Source organism: Myotis lucifugus, unplaced genomic scaffold (genome assembly GCF_000147115.1).
Source record: "Myotis lucifugus unplaced genomic scaffold, Myoluc2.0 scaffold_596, whole genome shotgun sequence".
In the NCBI taxonomy this organism is placed as follows: Eukaryota; Metazoa; Chordata; class Mammalia; order Chiroptera; family Vespertilionidae; genus Myotis; species Myotis lucifugus.
In genome coordinates this window covers 197,083-209,527 of record NW_005871644.1, presented here as the reverse complement: position 1 = coordinate 209,527, position 12,445 = coordinate 197,083, and the positions used below count along the sequence as shown (strand labels likewise).

Here is a 12,445-nt window from a genome sequence, read left to right as displayed (position 1 = left end):
GGAACACAGCCCGGGCGCGACAGGAAAAGGGTGCAGTCTGTGGGGGCCTCGGAGGGACGGTCACGTGCAAGGGAGGTCGGCGTGACCTGCTCGGCGGTGTGGGAGCCGAGGGAGGGGTAGCGGCCGGGGATCCGTGAGGGTCGGGGGGGAGAGAGGGGCTGGTAGGCTGCGGGGGACGTGGGGGTGCCGGGCACCAGCGCCAGGGCCCAGGGCGACGGAAGAACAGAGTGGTGACAACGGTCGGGGCCAGCGGAGCGGGAAGAAGACTGTCCAGCTCGAGCGGAGGCGGGGGCCGCCCGGAGTCCCGACTCGGGCTGAAGAGAGGGAGGCCGGCCCGTGGCGCGGCGTCCGGGAGGGGAGCCGAAGGGGGTTAGGAAGGGCCCGGGACCGCTGCGGGATGGCGCTCTCACCGGGACAGGTGCTTCAGGATCTGCTTCTTGATGATTCCGGCCATGCCGGAGCCGCGTCCCGCGTGGAAAGCAAGTGGGCGGTGTGGCCTCCTCAGCCGTGAAGCAGCAGCCCCTCACCTCGCCGCGGCGCGGGGACTGGATGCCGCTGCCATGGCGCTCTCCCGCCCCGGCCCGGGCGCTCTATCTCCGCCGCGATCCCACCCACCTGCGCGGTGCGGCGGGCGCCAGCTCTGAGCGACGCAGAGATAGCGCACTGCCGGCCCGACTCCCGGCGGCCTGAGGCGCGCGTGGTCATAGGCGGGACGCGCGACGAGGGGCGGGGCGCGGCGGCGTGGGCGAGGCGCGTGGTCAGAGGCCGGGCGCGCGACGAGGGGCGGGGCGCGGAAGGGGCGGGGCTCGTGGTCATAGGCAGGGCGCGCGACGAGGGGCGGGGGCGCGACGAGGGGCGGGGCGAGGAGGCTCCGCCCTCTCCCTCGGCTGGACCGCTAGCCTCTCAGCGGAAGGAGATCTGAATGGCTTCGCCTCTGAACTGCAAGTGGTTCACACTCCGGAAGTCGCCTTGAAGCCTTGGAGGAAAGGCTGGGTGTTTGTAATTTTTTGCAGGAATTCGCTAGATAATGGCACAGTTCCAGGTCCACTTGTCATTCATTTCCTTCACACATGCACTCATTATTTGTTGAACAACAACTAACTCCACTCCAGGAATCAGGGTGGGAAGTGAAAAGTAGTTACAGGGACCTCACAGGTCCATAGCATCACGGGGTCTGCTGCTTCGGACCAAAAAACATAGGGGCGCCTAGTCATCTTCGTTATGCCCCTCTTAACCTCCACCTGGTTAACCAGAGTTTACCCAACACTCAGGTACACCCCTCCCAAAAGAAAATAAGACAGTTTGTAATTCTAAAAATTACCAATGACATTCGAGAACAAGTTCTTTGTTTTGCATAGAAGGAAACTGAAGCCCAGGGAAGTAGTTGAAAGAGCTTGCTCAAGGTCACAACTAAGACTCAGGACCAGAAACAAGTCTTCTCTCAGTCCAGTGCTATTTTCACTCTGTTTCATGCACATACTTAAAAAGTATAACCCATATACCAGGGACATCTGTAGGCCCAATAGCAAAGGCGGGAAGGTGGCAGTGTTCTAGACTTTAAACCAGTGATTCCCAAAGTGGGCGCTACCGCCCCCTGGTGGGCGCTGCAGCGATCCAGGGGGGCGGTGATGGCCACAGGTGCATTTGTTTTAACTTTTTTTGTATTACCTTACTATTTTGAGTTCAATAAATAGTTTCATAATTTCAAACTTCAATGTTTCTAATTTACACCTTTCTTTACTATATTTTATGAAAAAGGTAGAAACATTAATACATATATCTTTCTGTTTAATTGCTATTAAAATTTTTAAAAAATTAATTTCCAGGGGGCACTGAGTAATATTTTTTCTGGAAAGGGGGCGGTAGGCCAAATAAGTTTGGGAACCACTGCTTTAAACCTTCAAGCAAAAACCTGATCAAAATAGTACTCTCACTCAGACAACAGCCTTATGGTTAATCTGGCCACCACTTAATTTTAAATGTATTCACTTTTGTGAATAGCTAATGCATACACATAATAAAACAAATCAAGATAAATTTTCCTGTCCTTCAGCCATTCAGTTCTCCCCAAAACATTTGTTACCTAATTCCAGAGATAATCTAAGCATGGTCAACTGTATAAATGTGAAACTTTAAAAATAAATAATCAGCCTGGCCGGTGTGGCTCAGTGATTGAGTGTCAACCTATGAACCAAGAGGTCAGGGTTCCATTCCAGGACAGGGCACATGCCCGGGTTGTGGGCTCAATCCCCAGTGTGGGGCATTGTGGGGAAGCATGAGACTTGGTTGGGAAATTTGTAAGGAGGACATTCTGAGAAAAGAGAAGTGTGAAGAAAGCCACCTGCCCTGTTTATTGGAATTCCGACTTAGGGAAGTGCTGAAGGCAGTCCCCTAATTATTCCTTGACCTTTCCAAACAAGTCTGTGCATGAGCAGACCTCCGGGTGTTTACTGCAATCCTTGTGCTTAATCTTTAGGTGTCCTTGCTTAAAAGACACTACAAACACATGTGTCCTCCCAAGATTACTTACCCTGCTGATTGTATCTAAAAGAAACTTTTAAAAAATTAATTAATTAATTAATTAATTAAAAAAATAAAATAAATAAAAGAAACTTTATCTCAAACTGCTGCTACAATAAAAGCCTAAGGAGGCAGGCAATTGAGGCTGCCTGGTTCCGTTAGCCAGGCTGTCCCTTAGCCCTCTCTTTCACAGCAAACGTTGTGTCGGAGTAATCCATTCATCTATCGCTCAGGGTCCACTGGCCAGCCCCAGCAGGGCGTGCAGGAGGCAGCTGATCAATGATTCTCTCTCATGGTTGATGTTTCTATCTCTCTCCCTCTCCCTTTCTCTCTGAAATCAATAAAAATATACTTTTAAAAAACAATAATCAACATACTTCATGCATGCCTATGCCTGTCTCTTGGTCATAGCAAACTCAATTTTCCCCAAAAGCACCCCCAAAATTACCTTCTTAAAGGGAACCAAATCATCCTCAGCTTAAGTGCTCTATGACCCAATCCTCTCCAACAGGACTGCACAGTATATCATTATTTGTTCCTCTGCCCACCTCTCATCAGAATACATACCAATAGATCCTATGGAAGGGGTTTCTTGCCAAGATTATTGACCATATCACTCCTTCCCAATTCCACTGTCAGCTAAAAGGGCCTCAGGGCAATTTCTTGCACTTTAAGCTTCTTTTCTTGGAGCACCCCATCAGCTGATTTAGACATCTGACATTAGCTATGTAAAACAAAACCTGCCTCATACTCAGCAGCATCCTGTAGAACCACTCATCATGCCTGGTGAATGCGTTGTTCTTGTTGAAAGAAAAAATTCATGCTCTAAAAGAATCTGGCCTAAGGATCATTGAATAGGAGAGTTCATACTCTCATCAATAGTATAATTCATTTATCTTTCCCTGCAATACTAAGAATGCAAGGCATATGAAAACAAAAGAGATTTAGGGGCAACCCATACCTTTTTTTTAAGTTAAACATTTTAAAAATATATATATTTTTATTGATTTCTGAGAGTAAGGGAGGAGATAGAAACATGACTCATTGATTGGTTGCCTCCTGCACCCCCTCCCCCCGCCCCCCGCCCACTGGACAGGTGCCCTACCACAACCCAGGCAGGTGCCCTGACCAGGAATTGAACCGTGGCCTCCTGGTTCATAGATCGACACTCAACCACTGAGCCATGACTGCTGGGTAAGTTAAACATTTTATTTTGAGATGATTGTAGATTAACATTCAATTGTAAGAAATAATATAAAGAAATCCCTGTACCTTTTAACTAATTCCCCCAATGGTAATGTCTTGCAAAACTTTAGTATAATATATCACAACCAGGATATTGACATTGATATACTTAGTACATAGAACATGTTTTCCTTTCTGATATGAATGCCTTTTATTGCCTTGTCTTGCCTTATTGAATTGGCTACAACTCCTGGCACTTTGTTTAATAGGACTGATGAGAGCAGACATACTTTCTGTGTTCCCAATTTTAGAAGGAAAGCATTTGGCCTTTATTAAACCATTAAGTATATTATCAATTGTAGATTTTTTTGTGGATACTCTTTATCAAGTCGAGGAAGTTCTTTTCTATTCCTATTTTTCTGAGAATTTTTAATATCAAGAATTAATGTTTAGCCCTAGCCGGTTTGGCTCGGTGGATAGAGCAGCGGCCTGCGGACTGAAGGGTCCTAGGTTTGATTCCGGTCAAGGGCACATGCCCGGGTTGCAGACAGGAGGCAGCCAATCAATGATTCTCTCTCATCATTGATGTTTCTATCTCTCTCTCCCTCTTCCTTCCTCTCTGAAATCAATAAAAATATATTTTTAAAAAAAAGAGCCGAAACTGGTTTGGCTCAGTGGATAGAGCGTCGGCCTGCGGACTGAAAGGTCCCAGGTTCGATTCCGGTCAAGGGCATGTACCTTGGTTGCAGGCACATCCCCAGTAGGGGGTGTGCAGGAGGCAGCTGATCGATGTTTCTCTCTCATCGATGTTTCTAACTCTCTATCTCTCTCCCTTCCTCTCTGTAAAAAAAAAATCAATAAAATATATTAAAAAAAAAAAAGAATTAATGTTTAGTCCTAGACAGTTTGGCTCAGTGGATAGAGCGTTAGCCTGAGGATCAAAGGGTCTCGGGTTCGATTACAGTCAAGGGCATGTACCTTGGTTGCAGGCTCCTCTCCGGCCCAGGCCCTGGTCGGGACTTGTGCAGGAGGCAACTGTGAGAATAAACAAGTCATCTTTTCTGTCAAAGAACAGTTTAGACAGCCGCCATGTTGGCCACATGACTTGCAGCTCCCCTGGATAGAATTTATGATTCTATCCACCATCTTAAAATGACAAAGGCCAACCCCTCCCTTTGAATTAGCCAATCAAGAAAGACTGTGCACCTGAGCTCCAATCAAGAGTGAGGGACAGGTCATGTGCGTCTGGGATTATAAAGCCAAGGAGACCACCTACTCAGTGTGTGTGCTTCCAGACCATGTGTGCCACCCTTCTATGTTGAAGTGAAGATATTTGCCTTGTCCTGACCGGTTTGGCTCAGCGGAGAGTGCATCGGCCTACGACTCAAGGGTCCCAGGTTCGATTTCAGTCAAGGGCATGTACCTTGGTTGCGGGCACATCCCCAGTGGGGGGTGTGCAGGAGGCAGCTGATCGATGTTTCTCTCTCATCGATGCTTCTAACTCTCTATCCTTTCCCTTCCTTTCTGTAAAAAATGCAATAAAATATATTTTTTTTAAAAAAAGATATTTGCCTTGCTGCCTGGTTCCTGAATGTTTTCTGTTCTACCAGGACCTCTGAATTCGGAGTCTCGCCTTATTTTTTACAACAACCAATCGATGTATTTCTCTCACATCGATGTTTTTCTCTGTCCCTCTCTCTTCCACTCTCCCTAAAAATCAATGGAAAAATATCATCAGGTGAGGATTAAAAAAAAAAAGAATTAATGTTTAATTTTTTCAAAATGCTTTTTCTGCACTGAAGGCTATGTTCATGTGATTTTAGCCTTTTAACATGGTGGATTATATTAATTTTATTTTTTACAATTTATACATTGATTCATTTGAGAAAGAGAGGAAGGGGGAGAGAGAGAGGGAAACATCAATTTGTTGTTCCACCCACTCATTCACTCATTGTTTGATTCCTATATGTGCTCTGACAGGGGGTGGGACCTGCAACTTTGATGTATTCAGATGCTCTAACCAACTGAGAACCAGCCTGCACCCTGGAAATAAACTTCATTTGGACATGGTGTATAATTGCTTTCATATATTGCTGAATTCTTTTTGTTAAAATTTTAAGAATTTGTATGTTTCCTTGATAGCTAATGATATTGAGCATCTTTTCATGTGTTAACTTGTATATCTGCTTTGGAGAAATGTCTATTCAGATCCCTTGTCCATTTTTAAATTGGGTATTTGTCTTTTTATTACTCAGTTGTAATACTTTTTAGACTCTAGATACAAATCCCTAATAAGATATAATTTGCAAAAAAATTCCCCCATACTGAGTTCATTTTCCTGATGGTGTCTTTTTTTTTTTTCATCATAATTTATCCCCTCTATGCCCTCTTCCACCTCGACCCACTCCCAGCCCCTGCTGCCATCACCACACTGTTGTCCATGAGATCTTTTTTGTTGTTGTTCAATCTCTCCACACACACACACACCCCTCCCCGCCGCACCAGAGCTGTATGCCTGCTCTCTATTTATGATCCTATTTCTATTTTGCTTGGTAGTTGTTTGTTCCACAGTTAACTTCCACATATGAGTGCTGATGGTGTCTTTTGAAGCAAACATTTTTGTTTTGTTTTGATGATATACAGCTTATCTTTGTTGTTGTTGTTGTGGTTTTGGTGTTATATATAAGAAATCATTGCCTAATACAAGGTCATCAACATTTACATCTATGGCCCTACCTGGTTTGGCTCAGTGGATAGAGCATTGGCCTGCGGACTGAAGGGTCCAGGGTTCGATTCCAGTCAAGGGCACAGGCCCGGGTTGTGGGCTCGGTCCCCAGTAGGGGCGTGCAGGAGGCAGCCAATCAATGATTCTCATCATTGATGTTTCTGTCTCTCCCTCTCCCTTCCTCTCTGAAAACCAATAAAAATATATTTTGAAAAAATTACATCTATGTTTTCTTCTAAAAGTTGTATATTTTAGCTCTTACATTTTATTCCTTTTGAGTTAATTTTGTATATGGTGTCTTAAAGGGGACCAATTTCATAATTTTGCATGTGGATATCTAGTTGTCTTAGCATCTTTTGCTGAAAAGAATATTCTTTCCCCACGGAATTATCTTGGTGAAAATCAATCAATTACCAATAAAAGTAAGGGTCTAGCTCTGGCCGGTGTTGCTCAGTTGGTTGGGCATCTTCCCATGCATCAAAAGGTTGCTGGTTGACTCCCATTTAGGGCACAGGCTGACTTGCAGTCAGGGCACATGCCGGGGTTGCAGGCTGGATAGGGGCCTGCAGGAGGCAGCTGGAACACATCAAGGTTTCTCTTTCTCTCTCCCTCTTCCTTTCTCTCTCTCTAAAAATCAATTTTTAAAAACATTTTTTAAAGGGTCTCTTTCTGAATTCTATTCCATTCATCTTTGTCTATTCTTACACCAGTAACAGTGTCTTGATTAGTGTAGCTTTGTGAAAGTTTTGAAGGATTCTATGGTGTCTTTGAGTATATAGCTTTCATAGCTTTTAGTTGTCTGTCCAGTTATTATATTAGTTATTCATACCTTATCATAGTCTACTCATCTCGCCACTTTCAGTTCAAGTGAAGTATAAAATCTTACTTCCCTTAATGTTCCCTTTCCCTCTGGTAGGTATAATTGTCATAAATATTTCCTCTACTTACATTTAGAGCTACATCAACCAGTGTTATGATTTTTGCTTCAACCATTCTATATAATAATTGACTGAACAGTGAAATGACCGGTTGCTATGTCGCACACTGACCACCAGGGAGCAGACACTCAACACAGGAGCTGCCCTGCAGCCTGCAGGCCCCAATAGATCGCCTGATTGGGGCCTGCCAGCCAACCTCTGTCCCTTCCCCTGGCCAGCAGGCTCCGATCACCCGATGGCGAACGGGGAACCAGGGGTGGATGGCAGTGGACGCGGGCGGTGCCAGGGCAAGGCCCCCGCCCCACTGGTCACCCCACACAGAGGGCAACTGGTGGCGGGGTTGGGACCAGCGAGCAGGCAGGAATGGCCAACCTCTCAGTCTCTCCCCCGATGGCAAAAGGAGAATCCGATGGCAAAAGGAGAACCTGGGGTGGGTGGCATGGGGTGTGGGACCATCTGCCAGCAGCCGGGGAAGATGGCCCTGATTGCAGACCAGGCCTAGGGACCGTACCCATGCACAAATTTCATGCATCGGGCCTCTAGTCAAACATAATTCAGAAAACTCAGGAAAAGTAAACTCTATTAGACTTACCCATATTTTTGCTAACCATATTTTCTTCCTGTTTTAAAAAATTTTTTTTAGAGAGGGAGAGGGAAAGAGAGAGAAACATTGATTTGTTGTTCCACTCATTGATACATTCATTGGTTAATTCTTGACCAGGGATTGAACCCCACAACCTTGGTGTATCAGGACAATGTTCTACCCAGTTGAGCTATCCAGCCAGGACTCATTATTCCCCTCTTGAGGTTATGAGTCATTCATTCATTCATTCATTCAATTTTTAATTCTTACCCAAGGATATTTTTCCATTGATTTTTAGAGAGTGGAAGGGAGGAACGTGGGAGAGAGAAAAAGAAACATCGATGTGAGAGAGACCCATGGTATGGTTGCCTTCTGCATGCGCCCTGACCTGAGCCAGGGATTGAGCCTTCAACTGAATTAGTTACCTGCCCTTGACCAGGACTCGAACCCAAAGACCCTTCAGTCTGCGAGCCAACACTCTAATCTCTGAGCCAAACCAACTAGGGCCATTTACTTATTTATTTATTTATTTCTGTTTACGGAACTTTTCACCATTCTATTAGGGTAGATCTGCTGGCAGTAAATTCTTAGTTTTTCATTAGAGAGCATCTATTTCCCATTCACTCCTAAAGCACATCTTCATTGGCTATAGTATTCTAGACTGATAGTTTTCTTTCAGCACTTGAAAACTATTCTGCCATTTCGTTCTGGTGGTCATAGTTTCTGGTGAGAAATCTGCTGACCTTCAAATTATTTCCCCCAAAAAGTAAGGTGTCATTTTTCTCTATTTTCAAACTTTTGTCTTTATTTTTCAAAAGTTCAATTATGACAAGTCTTGGCGTGAATTTTGAGTTATCCTGATTGAGGTTTGCTAAGTTTCTTGAACATGTAGGTTCAATGTCTCTTACAAATTTGGGAAGTTTCCAACCATAATTTGTTCCAGGTCTCAGTACCTTTTTTTGGCTCTTTCCTTTTATTCCTAACATGAATATTAGGTCTTTTTTTTTTTTTTAATAGTCCCACAGGTCCCTGAAGCTCTGTTTTTTGTTTGTTTTTAATCTATTTTCTCTGTGTTTTGATTGGATATTTTTATTATCTTCAAGTTCACTGATGATTTACTGTTTACCAATTGTTTGCTGTTGAGCCCATCCACTGAGTATTTTACTTTTTGATTCCAAATTTTCCATTTGGTTCATTTTTATGTCATCTCTTTCTTCATACCTCCTATTTCTTCATTTCTTTTGAGCACGTTCATAATTGCTTATTGGAATTCCAGGTCTCCAGTAGGCTCAACCACTTCCCTAGCAGGAGTGGCAGAATACCTTGTTGCTGCTCCCCACAAGCCCTGCACTGACATGGAGGTATATGCAGTATCATTACCACTGGGAGTGGTGAGAGTCCAAAGTCCTGACTAACCCTCTTCTGACACTACCTCAAGGCAGGAGGGGACAATGCTTTGTTCCTGCCAGATGGGGATGGCAGGGGCCTGGGGCACTCCATTAGTCTCACAAGGGTGCAAGTCTAAGGTCCCTACTTGGCATTTGTGGCAGGGGTGGGGATAGCGCCACAGTTTTGTTCTGTGGTGTTTGGCTGTAGTGTGGTTATGGTCTAAAAGTTTTTTTCTTGCTAAACTGCCTCTTATCTGCTCCAACAGCATTCCTAACTCATGGCAACTATTAATTTGTTCCTTATCTTAGTAATTTTGTCATTTACATAGTATGCAGTGTGACCTTTTCAGACTAGCTTTTTTTACACTCAGCAAACTTAAGATCCATCCAAACTGTTGTATTAATAGTTCATTCCTTTTTTCAAAATGTTTTTGATTTTAGAGAGAGGACGGGAGATGGAGAGAAAGAAATATCGATGAGAGAGAACCATAGATCTGCTGCCTCCTGCACACCATCTACAGGGGACTGAGCAGGCAACCTGGGCATGTGCTCTGACTGGAATCAGTGCATGGAATGATGCTCAACCAACTGAGCCACATCAGCCAGGGCAAGAGTTCATTCCTTTTTGTTGCTGAGTCATATTCCATCATCCATACATTTTAAAAACACCTAGCTGATCACTTTCAGACCCAGAAGCGTACTTCGCCTGCTTGGCAGGATGGCCACATCTCTTAGTTCATGATTATTATTCATTTGTACATACTGTGCCAAGTATGGAACAAGAGGATATACATAATGCCCAAAAAAAGACTATGCAAACAGGGAAAGATAATTTTACAGAAAACTCAAGAGCAAAAGGTTGAGTAGAAAAAATTTGTTATTATTGTCCATACAATTCTTGAGAATAGTTTCTAGTTTGCGGTAGCTATGACTTTGTAAAACACGTTTACTAAGGTACGATCGACATATAAAAAAGTACACTTTTTTTTAAGTACAATTTTTAGAGTTTTGACAGGCTTCTGTATATCCCTGTAAAATCATCCCTATCAAGATATAAATATATCCATCACCCATCACTCTAGCTGTTTTGAGCTGCACTGGCCTCTGCTGTTCCTCCAATATAGTAAGCAGACTCCCACTTCAGGGTTTTTGTACTTGCTGTTCCCTCTGCATGGAAAGGTTGTGACTTGACATCAGCATGGCTGCCCTCCACCACCTCTCCCCTCATGTCTTTCCCCCAGAGTCATCCCTAATCTGGCACTTCCTATGCCCCTTACCTGTTTTATTTTTCTTCATGGCACATACCACACTGTTACGTTAACTGTCTAATTTTCCCTTTAGACTGCAAGCTTCATAAGAGGAAAAACTTTTACTATTGTGTTCCCATCACTTAGGATGGTGTCCAAACTGAGATCAATATGAGAGTGGCAGACCTGAGGCAAGCTTTCCTAGGGCAAGTTCATCAATACTACTCTCCTCCTGAGCATCTTTTTTATTAGTCAAGTTTTAGGTTCAGCTGCATGTAACAGAATAATACGTGACTTCAATAAAAAAGATGTTTATTTCTCTTTCACGTAGAAGAGACAATTCTTGGTAGCTCTTCAATCATTAGTGACCTGGGCTCCTAACACCATCCTTCTTTGCTAATTCATGGTCCAAGATGTTGCTTGCATTTTAAACAAACATCCTATCTAGATTACTGTCAAAAGGAAAGAGGGCAGAAAGAGGGCGTGTTCTCTCCTGTCACATGGCCGCACCAAGCTACAAGCTGTGGGAAATGCGCTTTTCAGTACAGATGGCCACAGATCCAGATAAAAATGAGACTCTATCATTATCATGGATACTAGATACTGGGGTGGCAATGAGCACTGTCTGCTACTCTGGGCTCTGTGTCACCCTTCTTCATGTCTCTCTCTACAGGCTTCACTCTACCAGCAGAGGCCTGAGAGTTAAAAGGGCTAAAGGGGCAAATGCAGCATTTGAAGACAGAGGTACAATTCTTTGTTCTACCGGCCTTGATTGGGTAGCTCAGGTGGTTAGAGCATCCTCTTCATACACCAAGGTTGTGGGTTCAACCCCCAGTCAAGGCACATATAAGAATCAACCAATGAATGTATAAATAAGTGGAACAACAAATCGATATTTCTTTCTCACTCCCTTCTTCTCTCTCTCAAAAAAAAAAGAAAAGTCTTGTTAAAAAACTTTTCTTTGTCCTACCTCTTATTTCTTCATTCTTTCAACCACCACCCCCCAAAAGTACTAGGATGTGACATACAAGCAAAGAGGAGGGTAAGGATTAGGAGACCTGCTTCTCAGGGTCACTATGAAAGCTGATTAAGTACTTACAGAGAGCTTTGAGATCTTGCTTCCTATGCTGTGCTCTGTCTTTTTTTTTTTTTTAAATATATATTTTATTGATGTTTTACAGAGAGGAAGGGAGAGGGATAGGAGAGTTAGAAACATCGATGAGAGAGAAACATCGATCAGCTGCCTCCTGCATACCCCCCTACTGGGGATGTGCCCGAAACCAAGGCACATGCCCTCCACCGGAATCGAACCTGGGACCCTTCATTCCGCAGGCCGACGCCCTACCTACGGAGCCAAACCGGCCAAGGCTGTGTTCTAAGTCTTACCATTAAATGAGAACTAAGTCAATGGGATTTTTTTTAAATGTTTTTTTTTATTGATTTCAGAGAGTAAGGGAGAGGGAGAGATAGAAACATCAATGATGAGAGAGAATACTGATCAGCTGCCCCCTACTGGGGATTGAGCCCACAACCCGGGCATATGCCCTAGACCGGAATTGAACCCGGGACCCTTCAGTCCACAGTCCAAACCAGCCAGGGCTTAATGGGCTTTTCTTAATTGGCAACTGGAGAAAGATACTTACTTAAAAGGAACAAGTATGGAGAAATTGGATAATCACCTTGCTAGGTGAAATTACTATCACCAACAAGGGCTCTGTGACTGTGCCTGCCTATAGATGCGATATATCAGGGATACAACTGTGGACATGTACCCGAATGTAATCATGAGGAAACATCAGGCAAATCTAAATGAGGAATGAGGAACATTCTGTTAAATAAAAGTTGGCAAGATTGTCAGT

The 12,445-nt window shown here is 44.1% G+C and overlaps 1 protein-coding gene across 3 annotated transcripts in view; it reads right to left on the bottom strand.

Moving 5' to 3' along the window:
- Positions 1 to 667, bottom strand: part of UHRF1BP1 (UHRF1 binding protein 1) — a 61,607-nt gene extending 60,940 nt beyond the window's left edge. For all 3 annotated transcript variants that reach the window (XM_006104716.3, XM_023745877.1, XM_023745879.1), the window contains exon 1: positions 411 to 667. In XM_006104716.3, the coding sequence (XP_006104778.1) occupies positions 411 to 454 (44 nt within the window). In that variant the 5' untranslated portion in view covers positions 455 to 667. The remainder of the gene's footprint in view (positions 1 to 410) is intronic.
- Between the last annotated feature and the right edge of the window lie 11,778 nt (positions 668 to 12,445).